The 16,637-nt window shown below is 43.0% G+C and overlaps 1 protein-coding gene across 4 annotated transcripts in view; it reads right to left on the bottom strand.

Moving 5' to 3' along the window:
• PCSK5 (proprotein convertase subtilisin/kexin type 5) overlaps positions 1–15,388 on the bottom strand; it is a 639,880-nt gene extending 624,492 nt beyond the window's left edge. For 3 of the 4 annotated variants that reach the window (XM_068236619.1, XM_068236638.1, XM_068236648.1), the window contains exon 1: positions 14,763–15,388. In XM_068236619.1, coding sequence (XP_068092720.1) covers positions 14,763–14,942 — 180 coding nt within the window. In that variant the 5' untranslated portion in view covers positions 14,943–15,388. Of the gene's footprint in view, positions 1–14,740 lie in introns of all 4 variants that reach the window. The other variant, XM_068236629.1, reaches the window with a different exon arrangement.
• Positions 15,389–16,637: the final 1,249 nt, after the last annotated feature.

Here is a 16,637-nt window from a genome sequence, read left to right as displayed (position 1 = left end):
GCCATTTTTTTTGTTTGGTTGAGTTTCAATCAAATTTAACACGAGTAAAGTCTTACCACTCAAACTTTTACATCCATTAGCAGGTGAGTGAACATAACGTTGGCAAGTACAAACATTGTACCTGATATCTGCTCACTTGCCTATTATTTTATGCATTATATACAGTAGTTAATAGGAGCTTCATTTTGAACACTAAAGGCTCATACACACGCCAAGCATATCCGTCAAAACACTAAAGGCTCATACACACGCCAAGCAGATCCGTCAAAACACTAAAGGCTCATACACACGCCAAGCAGATCCGTCAAAACACTAAAGGCTCATACACACGCCAAGCAGATCCGTCAAAACACTAAAGGCTCATACACATGCCAAGCAGATCCGTCAAAACACTAAAGGCTCATACACACGCCAAGCAGATCCATCAAAACACTAAAGGCTCATACACACGCCAAGCAGATCCGTCAAAACACTAAAGGCTCATACACACGCCAAGCAGATCCTTCAAAACACTAAAGGCTCATACACACGCCAAGCAGATCCGTCAAAACACTAAAGGCTCATACACACGCCAAGCAGATCCTTCAAAACACTAAAGGCTCATACACACGCCAAGCAGATCCGTCAAAACCAGCGTTATCAGCTGAACGACTGATTGTACACACGCCCGATTTGACGTCCAAACGACGGGTCGTTTGGAAAAATCCAACGTGTGTAAGTACCTTAAGGCCAGGTTCACAGTGCCAATTGCATAACGCACACATTATAATAAGTGTGAAATGCAATGGAGACTGGAAATAGACTTGAATACAAAGCCTGCATGCAGCAAATTAAAATAACGTGATCAGTTACAACACGGTTTCAACACAGGTCTGTGAACAACCCCATAGAATTGAATAAGCAGTGAGTTGACATGCAGAATTAACCTGCAACCCAACTGAGCACTAGGCTTTATGCACCTAAACTTTTGCTCACATAAAATAATACACAGAAATCCATGCATTACAGCATAATGCTGCTTTATTAATCAGCCCCAATCTATCTGGTTTAGGGTCTCCGCCAAGCAAGTTTTATTCTTTATTTTATCCAATTGAGATTTTTTTTTCATTTTGTTCTTTTATCCTGTGGCTTCTGCCACCTTAGAAGTGACAATTCTTCATGTATGTATGAATATTTTATCCCTCTGGAACAAGCTCCCACCAGCCATCAAACTCACTCCCACTTTTAATTCCCTCAAACAAGCCCTCCAGACCCACATTTTCATTCCTACAATGATTCCCCCCCCCCCCCCCCCTTTCACCAGTATCAGCACCATAGTGATTTCTGCTACACACACTCTCAACAGATGCACTTATTGTGTCTGGCAGGGTCTTCCCCCTAAAGCTACCCATACACTACAAAGATTTCCCATCGAAATACAGCAGATTCGATCACTGTGATCGAATCTGCTGTGAAATCGTTAACACAAATGTTGACTGATTGACCGATTCTCACCCAAAATTGATCAATTCAGTCGATCTGTCCAGGTGGAAAATTTAGCTCGATCGGAGGTGGGTCAGGAGCACGTCGTTAGCAGCGTTTGATTCGGCGACGGCCGACGTAGCAATACATAACCTGTCCACTGGCACGAGTCCCCGGGTCCCTGCTGTATCTCACTTCTTCAGGCGTCTTCTCCTCACTTTCTGTCCCGTCCTGTGAGAAGGCGACGTTCAAATGGCAGAGAGCGCTCTACTGTTTGAACTTCCACTTGTCACAGGACAACACAGGAAGTGAAGAAAATATGGAGGAGGACACTGGAAGAAGGGACAGCACAGACCGGCGGACAGGTGATGTATTGCTGGTGGCCGGGGAAGCAGGGGTGGCGAGGCAGGCCGCAGCGGCAGTTCCACAGGTTGTGTATCGAATTCATGCTGAAATCGATTCAAAATCTGTGTGCAGTGTATGGGCAGCCATTAGATCCCTCTCTGACCAGATGCGATCAGAGAGGGATCTATCTGTTGGTGGCTCTGGTAGCAATCGACCAGCGTATGGCAGCCTTTAGTTTTTCCAGCTTGATCATGCACCCTCATTGTGAAACACCACTCTCATGGACTAGAACAGCCTTGATCTATTGTTACCAAAGACATTTAACCCCACATCATCTTGTTTCTTGTTCTGTGCTCCTTGTACATCCTACCTTGTATGTTAAGCCCATTTATCTGTTGTGTAGCGCTGGGTTATATGTTGATGCTTTATAAATACAATAAATAATAAAATATCATATAGTGATCATTGTCATATATTACAGCGTCTCATATGACTGTATGCCTCCAAGGAATCAGGTGTTACCTGAAGAAATGAGTCAGAAACATACTGAGACTGGGAGACATTTCTTCCCTTGCTGCCAGTCCAGTTGAGGTTAGGTACTCTGCGGCTTTCCCAATAAGTCTTGTTTACATTACAACCCTCTGGCAATAATGTATAGTGACTCACGGTCATTATCATATATTGTGTACGTTTTGTCTGGTGAAGCACAAAACATTCATGCACACAGAACTGTATTCAAAGGATTCTTGATTGTTTTTTGAAAGCATCAATCTTTTATGACACTACTGTGATTTTATGAGTTGGTATAATGAAGATAAAAAGTTACATTTTAACTGTATTCACAAAGCCTCTTTGTTAAGACAAAACACGTAATATTTATATTGCTCTTTTCTCCTGGTGGACTCAAAGCGCCGGAGCTGCAGCCACTAGGGTGCGCTCTACAGCATTGTTAGGAAGTCTTGCTCAAGGTCTCCTCACTAAATAGGTGCTGGCTTACTGAGCAGGAAGAGCAGACTTGAGCCCTGGTCTCGTGCGACAGAGGCAGAGCCCTTAACCAGTACACTATCCAGCCAGTTAAGCAAAACTCCCTCCAACAAACCCTGCTAAGTAAGCTGCTCCCTCATTTCTCCTGAGTGCATTTGGACTGATGATGTCAACACCAGGATGGACAATCCAATGTTATTACTGTATATTCTGGCGTATAAGACTACTTTTTAACCCTTGAAAATCTTCTGAAAAGTCAGGGGTCGTCTTATACGCCGGGTGTCATTGATGTCGGGTGATACGCCCTATCCTGTTACCGACTCTCAGATCTCGCTGCTGAGGACTGTAGTGAAGCGGCGCAGGCACACATGTGCGAGATCTGAGAGGCAGAAAAGGAGGTAAATAGGATACAAGGGCGGGCCAGAGGGGTGAAAGAGGCGTGTTCTATGGGCGCAGCGCAATCTATCCTTCCATACCACTCTGATAAACAGGGAGACAAGGAGAGCTGACCAATCCACTTAGGAAGACGGAAAGTTGACCAATCCAAGCAGTCAATTGCCTATATACTGTTACATACTGTGTACCACATACAGTACAGCACCAGTATCTGTTCATACATAGCACCGGTATATGATGTTTTTTTAATTTTTATTTGGTGTGCTTTGGAAGAGGGGTAGTCTTATACGGCGAGTATATCCCAAACTCTATATTTTAAATGGAAAAGTTGGGGGTCGTCTTACACGCCCAGTCGTCTTATACGCCGGAATATACGGTAGTTCTGTTTTGTATGCAGATTTAAATGGGGCCAATTGAATCTTCCTGGCAACTGTGATTGATCCAGACCCAAGCTATGTACAGTTCACATTAAATTTGCATCCAAGCTTCCCATAGACCACCCATTTCAGGGTCAGGGAGTTGCTTATATGCAGTTTTTCCTCCATTGCTTAGTGCGGGGCAGTCAGTTAACCCATCTTTTGTGAGCTTTTTATCAGAATGCAAATGACAATGGCACTTAATTGTAAGCAGGATGAATGGAACGTCATGATTGACAGAGTACAGAAGAACATTGCATGCAGGAAGAACCCAATAAGAGTTATGAGACGGGAGCTGAAACAATTATATTTTAACCATTTACCGCCATCCTAACGTATTAAAACGTCATGCTTACCGCTATTAACAGCAACATGACGTTTTAATACGTCGCGCATTCCCGCCGCTGCTACCGCCGTGTGTCCGCCGCTACCGCCGCCATTACCGTCGGGATCCCGTGCTGGGCGATTGGGGAAGAGGACCGAACAGTCCTCTACCCAATCGCAGTGCCTGGAGTGAATGGACGTGACCGCGAACAGCGGCTACGTCCATTCACATAAACAGGAAATGTAACAGTTTAATAAAGTGTGTAAAAAAAAAAAAAAAAAAAAGTGAACACGTCCTATGAGTGTTCACCAAAAAGTATATTACACTTACAAAATACATACATTTTCAAGTATATACACATCATTAATAAAATTACACTTCCAACCCTCCCCCCAACAAAAAACACTTGTAAAAAAAAAAAATCAGCTTAAAAAAAAAAAAAAAATAGTTGCCTTAGGGACTCAGCTTTTTTTATTCTATATTTTATGGGGGAAAATTAATTTTAATTTATTACATAGGGGCTTGTAATTATGGCCAGAACAAACAGAAAAATAACCACTTATATTTCAAAATAATATACTGTCGCCATACATTGTGGTAGGGACATAATCTAAACGGTTTAATTATCGGGACCACTGGGCAAATAAAACGTGTTTGTTTTATCCACAGGAGAATGTTTAATTTTAAAACTATATAGGCTGAACACTGAGAAATAATGATTTTCTTTCTTTTTTTTTCTGTTTTTCTCATTAAAATGCATTTAGAATAAAAAAATTCTTAGCAAAATGTACTATCCACAGAAAGCCTAATTGGTGGCGAAAAAAACGAGGTATAGATCATTTTCTTGTGATAAGTAGTAATAAAGTTATTAGGGAATAAAAGGGAGGAGCGCTGACAACTGAAAATTGCTCTGGTCCGTTAGGATAAAAACCCTTGGGGGTGAACTGGTTAAGATGAGGAAATAGTTGGAATAAAGTTACACGTGGTGGAGCACTGTGCGTTTTGACAACTATATCAAGGAGGGTGTCAGTTCTTCAGCATGATTTCCCACCATGAATGAAATAACCTGTCTTTTAAGAGAGAATAGGGAAAAAATAATATGTGCTCAAATGTAATAATGACACACATTAAATAACAGAAAGAAGCAAAGGGGGTGAATGTCAACAAAAGGAGTAGACGAGTGAAACAAGCAACTGATAACATTTAAAGACAATTCTGTCTTCCAAAATAATAAAATAAAAAAAGCATTGTGGAATGAAAGCTTACACTGAAAAATGACACCAACTGTAGCTTCCAGAAAGAAAGAGAAGCTGAGAGCGACAGGCTTCTGAGGCCAGCACAGCATACGGTAGTACTGGAACAGGCACAGAAACCAATGATCTAAGCAGCACAGTAGAGTGAGGGTTCCTTATATGAGTTTTAGTACCACTGAAAAAGCCTTATCCATGTTAGGGGGTTCACACTTGGAGCGCAAAATGCAAATCGCAATTGTTCAGCTATTTTGCCATGATTTGCAATTCCAATCACATTGTGATTGCCGCCATAATGCTGCATGCAGCATGTTTGCGATATATGCAAATCACCAATGCTGCAGTGACAATGATCCCATAGGGATTCATTAGTCGCAGTGCTTTGTGGCGATCAGCAAAGTGCAGAGAAGCTCCCCAGAAGAGTCCCAGTGTGAACCAGCCCTAAGTCAATGGCAAGTCTTTTCCTGCTACATATTCCACATGCTGTATAATAGCAAACAGCATTCAAAATCAGCATCACTCGCAGTGAGGGCTGGAACCAACAGGAGCAGCTTCAGCTGTGCGTTGGAATTCCACAAGCACTAGACTAATCAAATGCAGAAGAGGTGATTCCCCAGGTCTCAATCGTGGGTCCGGCAGAATTGTTGGAGCAATTGTACTCCAATACAAAGTATAGGGTCGCTGCAAAATCGCTTTTCAATCGCTCCCACAAAGCAATTTTTTGTAAACTATTCAGAACCAAAAAAAAGAATACAGGCAGTCCCCTACTTACAAACAGGTTCCGTTCCGAGAGACTGTTTGTAAGTCCTGTGTTAAACATGGTGAAACGCAGATGAATGATTTACTTTCAGACAATGCTGGATTTGGACATTTGGTATAAACTATGATTTTGGTTGTTTCCAATGTGCTTTTAAATTGTTTTAAACTACTTATAACAGATTGCTCCTGGGTCGGGGTCAGGGGCCACTGTACACACATCTGATTATCATGATGAGGCGGTCGTTATCAGCCACCTCAGAAGACTTCATTCAGGTGTGTGTACGTGGCTTAACATTTTATTGTCTCCAGCACATAAACTGACTGTATAAGGGCCGGTTCACACGGACGTCTGCCGTCGGTTTTTTTTGGTCGTTTAAATGACGCGTTTTAACCGCTCGTAATAGGTTTCTATGAGAGCGTTTATGTTAGTATCGTCTGTCAGCGGTTTTGGGAGTTTTTTTCAGGGTCGAAGTTAATGGCGTTCTTTCGGACGCCTCATGCGACTTCTATTGACAGCTGCATTTGACAAAGCGTACAATCGCCGTCTAAAGAGCGCGAACGGTTGTGTTGAAGGTTGTAGGCGTCCTGAAGGTATGCGGTTGACAGGAAATTAATTAATTATACATGTAGTAGTGTACTGTACAGTGTAAACCATCAATTAAGGCAGAAAGTTTTGATTCAGGAGAATGTTATTTATTGGTTTACTTTAAAGGCTCATACCCACCAGAAGAATTTTGCCTCTAATCGTTAATGACGAACTACCGTTTGCATGAGATCTTGTAACATCGTTTAACAAAAGCTTGCTAAACGATGTTCATCGATGACCAATTACACGCAATAATCCTTCACTTTGAACGCCTGCCATGGCGCATCCCATCGTGGACAGTACTTCCGATCCCCATTGACCCCATTCTAATTACCGCTATTGTTCAACGTTGTGTGTGCGCTCGTCGTTTGTTCCCACGGTACTCAATTGTGGAAGATGGATCAGGAAGAGGAGAAGATAAGCCACCGGCACCAGGGGAAACAACGGAAACATTAGCAAAATGATGTTGCTTTTTAAAACAAGAATGTAACGATTGTGGAACTTTCCCCGTGATCAGCGCACAACGCGTGCGCTGACACGGCGGAAATCCTCCACAAGCGTATAATTTGCAGAAACCCAGCAAAAGGTGCTACGCACCCGTAGAGGGAAAATTCCTGTCGGCAGATGGCGCTAGGGAGTGCAGAGGAACCAATCCTCTGTACCTCCACAAATGCCAGACAGGAATTGTACAAAACGCAGAACGCAATCGCAAGAGAGGCGATTGCGAATGAGAATGAGCAAAGGGACAGGTTGTATGTGTGTGTGCCAATCCAGTCGCCATCCCGCAACCGCACACACACAACAGCAGATATGAAATAGGAACGCGATCGCCAGAGGTGCGATCGCCAGACAAGACACAAGGCAGATCAGAACAGAATACGAGGTTAGCAAAGGCACAGCAAATAATACAATGAGGAGATACGGAAAATAACAAATGCTAGCTAACCGCGAACACCGCACTCATTCGCAACAGTGCACGCGGTTATGCGCGGTCTCCACATGATAAGCACAATAGAGACAAGCACGCCTAACTAACCATTAACAGACAAACATGAAACAGAGGACGCGAGCGCTTGCTTAACGGTTACCTCACCGAGCCTCCAGCAAGCGTAGCAGACAGACACACGAAAACAGGGACAAGCGAGAGATAGGATCCACAGCACTAGCGAAAAGTGGCTAGCGCGATCCAGGTACAGAGTAGCAGAACAGAAGGATCCCCAGCGCCAGCGAAAAGTGGCCAGCGCGATCCCAGAAGACAGAACAGAAGGATCCCCAGCGCTAGCGAAAAGTAGCTAGCGCGATCCCAGAAGACAGAACAGAAGGATCCCCAGCGCTAGCGAAAAGTAGCTAGTGCGATCCCAGGAGACAGAACAGAAGGATCCCCGGCGCTAGCAAAAAGTAGCTAGTGCGATCCCAGGAGACAGAAAAGAAGAGATAGTTGGTAGCAACCGCTGCACCAGCTATACTCCAAGAACAGAGATCAGAAACATTTCCTGTCAACCACCATAGGGACAGGACAATGGCAAACAGGCAAGACAAGACAGAACAGGCAATACAGATAATACAATCCTAACAGCACTAGGGAAATCTGCCTAGCGCAGATTCAGGAATTACTCTAAGCTGTTGTTCAAACAGAGAGCAAGGCTGACACCCCACCAGGAGTGTTACATAGGACGAATCCTTATGAACAGCGAAGCATTGTGGGAAAGACATAGTACTTATAGTACACGCCTCCAATGAATGTGGCCAGGCAATTTGCATGACAACGTATGCAAATTCCTCTGCAAGCACAAGCTGCAAAACTGACAGAAGCTCTTCTTTCCAGAGTCCTGCAGCATGCAAACCTACACAATGGTCAAAAGGCTGGCTGCCTGCACAGGCAGCTGAGCAAATCATCACAAAGAAGAAGCGAAGGAGCAAATCATCATTTTACCTATTTTTAAAAAATTTCAGAGAATTATCATCAGGAATTATCTGACTGTAATCCAGCATACAATTTTTCTAGTTTGGCAAATGTAAGGAGATTAGTCACAACAATAAAACCAGTAAAAGAGTGTAAATAACATTTTCTCACTACAATGGCACCAGTCAAGGGCTGGGATATATTAAAGGGGGACTTCAGTCTAAACAAACATACTGTCATCAAGTGACATTAGTTATGTTAAGTAGACTAGATAGGTAATATAATCTCTTACCCTGTTTTAAAAGAACAGGCAAATGTTTGTGATTCATGGGGGCTGCCATCTTTGTCATAGGGGCAGCCATCTTTTTGGTTGAAAGGAGGTGACAAGGAGCATAAGACACTGTTCCAACTGTCCTTTGTCCTGATAACCCCTCCCAGCTGCACACGCTAAGCTTCAAATGTCAAATTCAAAATGTAAAAAGAAAAAAATTGCACCAAAACAGCAGAACGAGAACAACAACATCAGAAATCCCATCATGCTTTGCGCAGCATCAGGGGAAAAAAGCCTGGGCAGTTTTCCTCTGTGCAGCTAAAAATGAGGCTTGTATAAGAGAAACAAAGTTCTGATGCTGTGAAACTGTTAAAGAAACACCAAGCCTTTTTAAGTGCTGCTGAGTCGATTTTTAGTCCGGAGGTTCACTTTAAGTAGCATGTGGACAGTCAGTGATTGAAGGTGATATGTTGATGGGCAAGCATAGGACTGACCCACATTAACCAATACCAAATAAGTCAGGTCTTGTGAAGGGTTGTGATTGGTTAGTGCAGGGGCATAAAAATAACCCTTGCAACCCCCACCATCGCAGGTTAACCAAGGGGCTGGGGGAGGGGGGCTGCACCTGTACGTAAGACAGAACAGCAGCTGAGCATTATAAATTACCTCCTCCCAGCAGCCGTCATCTTCACTACTCTTCAGCGTACAAGTGCCATACAGCCAATCACCATGCCTCTGTCCCTGTCACATAACACGTATGGTGATTGGCTGTACAGCACCTGTACACTGAAGACTGTGATAGGTTTTGGGCAAATACTGAGATGGGGGTGTCCAACAGATCTCTGTGGGGGGGGGGGGGAGGGGGCCCGAACCAGTATACTCATGCCCCTGGGTTAGTTCCTATCAAGGGAAGGACATCCACTAAACCGATGACTTTGGCCTCAATTCACTAAGCTTTATCAAACACTTTATTGAATGTTTGATAATTTACCTCATGGGTAAAATCTAATTTTGAATTCATTAAGGTGTTGTGTATTTTTCGAATGTTTTATCAATAAAACGTTCAATAAATCTATAACACCTTAGTGAATTCAAAATTAGATTTTACCCATGAGGTAAATTATCAAACGTTTGATAAAGTGTTTGATAAAGCTTAGTGAATTGAGGCCAGTGTCATGGGCACTCAACACTCACTGGCACATGTGGAGAGCAAAAGCTAGCCCATTTGGTCCAGTCCCACAAAGGAACTGCTGTAGCTCAAGTTGCTTTAAAAAAAAAGAGTGCTTATTGTTCTTGAGGGCTCCAAAGTTTCCAGATCTCAGTCTGACCAAGCATTTGTGGGATGTGGTGGAAAACAAGTCTGATCCATGGCAGCCTCACTTTCCAACATACAGGATTTAAAGTTGTCCCGCTAACATCTTGGTGCCAAATACCACAAGACACCTTCAGAGGTGTAGTGGAGTCCATGTGCTGACAGAGCCAAAGAAGGGGCCTATACAATATTATGCAGCTGATTTTAATGTTTTGGATGAAAGCTATGTATATTTATGGAGCCGATACTACAGGCATCTTTATCAGCCCAAGTACATGCTCTTCAGCATTTACAGCTGTGCTCAGGAACAAGTTCTGGTAGTTGACAGTGGCTGGAACATAAGCTGGAGTTTGGATAAGCTAAAGAATTTCATCTATTAGTGAACACGGGCCTCCCAGCCTGCGTAGGATCCTGTGGCTGCCTCTCGCAGCAATATGGCACACACAGCACAAACAGGCTGACTGAGGTTATAATGAGGGATGCAACATGACTGGAATGCTGGAAGGAAGTTCTTGCCTCATAGAACACTTACATCATTAGTGGAACAAAAGGTGCTCTGGGGTTTCTATTGATTATTAAAAACATATTTTACTGAGGTATGTAATCGGGTTTCAAGTTATGTCCCAGAATCTCAGACCAAAAACAAGGTCTTGCTGTAAACACAATCAGCTGTTCCACACATTTTTAAGTCAGACAGAGCTGAGAGTAACACAAACAGAAAAGGTAGACTTCGCAAACCCTTCCAAATATGAAGCACTTACACACAGCTGATCCAAAGCATATGAAAATAATAAGGATTTTAACAAGACATTCTTGATGGGCATTGGCTGAAACCCTCACGGATGGTTTAGGCCCCGTTTACACTTGTGTCATTATCCGTCTCCGAGACGGACGCCGTCACTTGGTCTGATGCGAGTACGCATCTGAATCTCTCTAGACATTTCATACACAGCTGTGGTAATCTGTATGCATCGCCTGAATAAATTATGTCAGCACTACGTTATTTTTCCCACACACAAATTCGGAAGTAGCCTATTGATTTCAATAGGCAACGATACCCTATCCAAATTCAAGTGAGGGGAAATTCTGCAAATCGCCCCTAGTGGACACGAGTTTAAGCTGCTCGTTGTCTTCTGAGTTCCTCCCATTCCCCTGACCCTGGTCCTCTTCTTCTTTGGCTCTGTCATTTGAATCACCTCTTGGAAGTTTCTCTACTGGCAATGAGTGGCTCAGAATAGCACATGCACAAGTTCTGAACCTTGCATGCGCTAGGAAAGGAAAAGCTCATCCACTAGCATTTTCTTTCACTGCGCATGTGTGATTAGAAACTCACTCATGCACTGTTCACAAATGCTTGTCGCTGCTAGGGGAAACTTTGGGTAAGATGGAGAGAGAAGAAGACTAGGAACGGGAACAGGAGGATCTCCAAAGACAACATGTAGTATTACGGTTCTCAGCATAAGGTAAACTAGCCCTCCATGGGCTTACTCGTATATCCTTGCATATTAGTCGACCTCGTTTATAAGTCGACTAAAATATTTGACCCTCTTAAGCTGGAATTTTTTATTGACTCAAATATAAGTCTACCCAGCAAAGTTAATGGCTGCACTTGGGGACTAAGAAGGGTTAATGACTGCACTGCATACAGTAGCTCAACCAATAACTCCTCCAGGCCCCCACATGCAGTAATTATTCACTCCCCTTCCTGCAGCCCAGTATTTTCCCCCTGCCCCTTTCCTTGTTAATTGTTGTTGCCAGGACTTTCAGACCTGTGTTTTTTTGGGCATTTCCTTTAACAAGAAAGTATCACTAACCACTAACAGAGCATTAATTACATGTAGGATGGTATCTACTGTAGAAGTTAGTGTAACGGTGTAGGGGTGAACAGAGGCGTAACTAGAAATCATGGATAACTCGAGAGGAACTCGACAACTGTGAACATTAGGTGAACGTTACAGCACTGTACAAATATATAGGAGCACCCTGTATGTCTCTCCATTATGTATTTAGTTAACTCCAGAGGACAGCACCTTGCATACTGTGTTAGGTCTTGATTATGGTTTACATGACCACACAGTTGTCGAGTTCCTCTCAAGTTATCCAGTGGGGATATACAGACCCAGCCAAGGGCTAGCCACACATCGCCTCTCAACTACTATAGGGGTGAGGGGGATCAGCAAAGACCCCCACTGCATTTTTTAGGTCCTGGCTATACATATTGCCAATCCCTAGGGGTAAACCCTTGTAACTACAAGACCCCCTCTGACATCTTGTTGATGATAATTGATGCTAATAAAACATTTGCAGTACCCATAGGGTTTGTCCAATTGGACTTACGGTTTGCATAGTAATTTTCCCTTGTACCCCTTCTCGGTGGTGTATGATTTTGTTTTTGGACTGGAGAGATGCCAGCGTATTTGTTGGTAGACCCCAGAGGAAGGTGTTGCAATAGTCTACTTGGGATATGATGAGGGCATGCATAAGCATTTTAATTGCATTCTAGCTGTTGGTCCACGCAAGAAACGACATTATCATTAATAATAGGCGTAGCCATTTGTAATAATTATTTGATGCATAAAATCACAGAACGGTGATGAGAGATACCACCTCAGCAGTTTTCTTTTACAAGTTAAAAATGTAAAGACAGCAAAACTTCTGAGTTCTATGTTGCTTTAGTGTCATTTCTACATTGCTTTAACCCACTCAACGCAATGAACCTGAATCAGACGAGATGGGTTTGATTTAAACCTTCTGTACTCTTTTGCATCTTCACAGATGGAAATTCAGATGCCCCGCATACATCCATTTATCCTGAATACTGCCCACCACGCTCTGACTCCACCATCCCCCCACCCACCCATTTCATGCAACAGGCTGTGGGTTTACATTTATCACAGAAGTATCAAAGTCCACACTGTGATCTCTCTGCCTGTAGGAAGGCTAAGCAAACGTACACATGAGGTCCCTGTTCACCAAGGGATTCTCTTGTTCTCTAGATCCTTATACATGCACATATTTCCCAGTAGCTTGCAGGACACCGAGTGCGAATGAGCTTGGCTTTCAAATGTTTACAATGAATAATCCCTAATTAGTTCAGTCTGAAGTGTGTGAGAGCTGGCTCTAGCATGCAAGGCATTCACAAAATATGGAACCCCGCCACAAGTTTTAAAGGAGGATGCCTGGAAGCATCAGGGAAGTGTCACCACCTGCAGCTGATCACAAGACAATGCCTCAGAGCCAGTACACCAGCTTTCATGTACGGTAAGCTGCGATTCTCCAATCACATCATGTTTATTTATTATCACTTATCAGTCACAGAATCCCCCTTTACAGACACTGGATTCACTACAGCTAAAAACCTGAGGTGAGCAAACGAGACTGCACTCAATGATTGGTCAGCACAGAATTGATCACACACCATGTGGGAGAAAATAGCAGCACTGCCTTGTATTAATGACAGTTATCATTATCAATGAGTTCACAGCATTTCCATTCACGGACCATCGCTCGGATGCTTTATGAGAAAGGACTTGGCGAATCCAAACGTTTATGAATATAACATACATTTCAATTAAAATCCCCTCAGGCAAGTGTCTCTAAAGTAATGCCAGTACACTGTCACCAACAGTTAAACATGTACAAAGGATTTAATCTATTTTCACCTGAGGGAGTCAGCATCTCCCGGGAACAGTTAGATCTTGACAGCATGTATTATTAATGAGTTAAGCTTGCGCCAGGATAGGTGCATAGAGTCCTTTCAATCATTATTAACATTTCCTTAGGGGACCATGTGTGTGCACTCAAGTATTACTGTACAGCAGAAACAGATAATCTGCAGTTTCCCTGCTGCATTTTAACAACAACCTGCAGTCCTGCTGCTGCATTAGAACTACAAGTTCCAGAACAAAAGGTGCAGGCTTGGTGTGACTTGTATTCCTGTGTAGTAGCCCAAAGTTTTAGTGCCTGCACACGAATTGCAACATTGCAGAAGAGCAGGGATATTTGTTCCTGGCAATGTTTACAGCTGCTCTTTCCTGCTAACCACCCATTTCCCAGTGGCTTATCTATAACCTGTGGATTTTTCAGCTCACTTGTTTGACATCTGCCCTTCAGTTCACAGTACACAAGCATTGGTTAGCTCTACAATCATGTAAATACATGTGATCATTCTCTTGCAGGTTTTAGAACTTGGTAAAGTAGCCATACATCTAGCATTTCTACATCCAGCGATTAAGACTTTATTGTGCAATCGGCTACAGTGTGGCTGATCGAAAGACGATTGACTAGCGGACAGCCTATACACTACAAGCAATATCCTCGATATCCTATGAGATTAACCTTCACTAATCGATCTGAACAATGTTGTGCCTCCTTGCTCTGAACCCAAAAATCAATTCTCTGTTGATCGGATTCTGAGTTGCCCATTATTAATGACCAATATCTTCCAACCTGCTTGATCGACAAATCGACGCACTTCACCCAGATATTGGTCAATAATTCTCGATTGCGCATACTGGAACATAATTTATTTTCTCGATTCAATAAATGTATTGAATGGGTTGGACAATCGGGCCGCCAAATCGCTAGATATATGGCCACTTTTAGCCCTTCTAGACATTCTCATTTTCTACACTGCATGAGGTCATCACATGGATAGTGCTTTTTAAAGAGGAAAAAAGTTCAAGACATGCAATGAAACAGAGCAATACACATGAAAAGAAAGCACTCTAACCCCTGTTTGGGGAGTCATTTACCGGTCCCATGTTGATGTATCCGTACTTGCTAGCTATCCTGTCGGCGTCTTGGGCTCCCCCTGATATCCTCACAGCCCAGTGGTTGGTGTATGTGCGAGCCCAGCATGTAGGTAAAGAGATTCCCAGTAGCACATTCACAATGAGGAGCACAGAGCAAGCAGACAGTAAATGAAAAGCCATGATATGCCCTGCTATCCCCCTGGAAGAAAGTCCCCTCTGCTCCTCAAAGGGGAGGGGGCTCCAAACTCAGACAGGTGAGGACACGCTCCACGGCTGTGCAAATCCAAAGCAGGCAAACGAAATAGAGAGAAAGTTGTTCCCCGGAGCTGGATAAGGCACTTGTGTATCACCCTCTCACTTAGGGATTGCCCTGCACTTTAGTTTCCTCCTGCCAAGTGCTAATGTGGATGTCCTCTCGCCTCAGATCCTCCTCTTCAGTTCTGGGATACTCTATGCCAGGGTTAAAGTGCTGACAATTCACAGTCCCTCCACACACGATCTCCTTACTCCCCCCGTGTCTCCCCTTCCCTTGAGTCTGTTAGTTTGTGAATGTGGAGTGGGAGTGAAAAAAGCAGATCTCTCCTTCTCCCTCTCTGCATAAATGACTGCCCCCCTTCAGCTCTCCTCCCGTCCAAAACCAACAGTACCCAGATGTAAGAGAGGTGGAGGCTGCGAGCTCATTGTCCCTCCTACTCCTTCTACTATCCTATCCCCTCCTCCTGCTACTCACACATACACACACACATATAATATACACACAGCGCAGACAGATGCCCTCACCTATCCTGCAGCTCAGTGTGAGGTACAAGAGGAGACTGTGTGGGTGGTAACCTCACAATAAGGGTACCATCAAGAGCACACACTGCAATGACAGGGCTCCTAAAAGCTTCCAGCTTCAATAGATATTAGCATAAATCAGACACAGCTATGTTTTTATGTTTTAACTTCAAATCTAAATAGAAAAATGTGTAATTCATCAATTATCCAACATTTCAGAGATGCATTTTCACATCAAGCTAGCAAGCCATTCATCATTTGACATGTCCATTAAGTGTTTTCACACACATTTATGTGGTGCTTATACCATTTACCTGTACCAGTAATGCTGAATGGTGCTTGTTCCAATATACATTTAATGTCCTGTTTTGGTCAATCTTACTTATAAAAATACAGAAAGGCAACAACATCCATGGCTGAATGCAACCATTTATATCATTCAGTGCTTCTGCCATTGACAAATAATAAGATGAAGAGCAGGAGGGTAGATGCAGCATTACAATATGGAACATGCAGCCTATGCTGAGGTACACATCTAGGTCACTTAAGTACTGCATGCTCTCATGCCAAATAACATCTATGTTTCATTGTCTATAAATTATATATGTATTGTGTCTGTGTAGGAAATGCACAATAAAGTTATGGCTTTGCAGATAACACAATTGTGTAAGTATCACTCTTTACAGTCTCCTAACAGCTTAAATACAATTAGAATTCCTCCTGGTTGATAAATAGTAAATTGTCATCTCTTCACAGATAACTGATCATCATGAGTCTGCTTTTGTTATTTGGGATTCCACTGCAGTTTTGTGAACAGTTCAATCCTTCCCAGCAATCTGCACTAGTTTCCCCTGAAGGTGGTATGTGTCACATACATTCCAATACCTATGGAAATACTGATACCTATGTGCTTGAGGATTCTTTCATTAAACATCCCCTTTCCAGTGTTCATTATTTGCTGAAGGAGCTACAAAAGAAATCTGAAGCTCACCTCACACCTGCAAAGCAAGATACAATGCTTTAACGTCTGATGCTACTAAGGTGCAAGACTGACTTTTTGTTTTTTATTTGGTATTCACAAATAAAACTGACAAACTG

This window comes from Hyperolius riggenbachi, chromosome 1, assembly GCF_040937935.1.
Source record: "Hyperolius riggenbachi isolate aHypRig1 chromosome 1, aHypRig1.pri, whole genome shotgun sequence".
Taxonomy (NCBI): domain Eukaryota; kingdom Metazoa; phylum Chordata; class Amphibia; order Anura; family Hyperoliidae; genus Hyperolius; species Hyperolius riggenbachi.
This window is presented reverse-complemented; position numbering and strand designations above follow the sequence as displayed.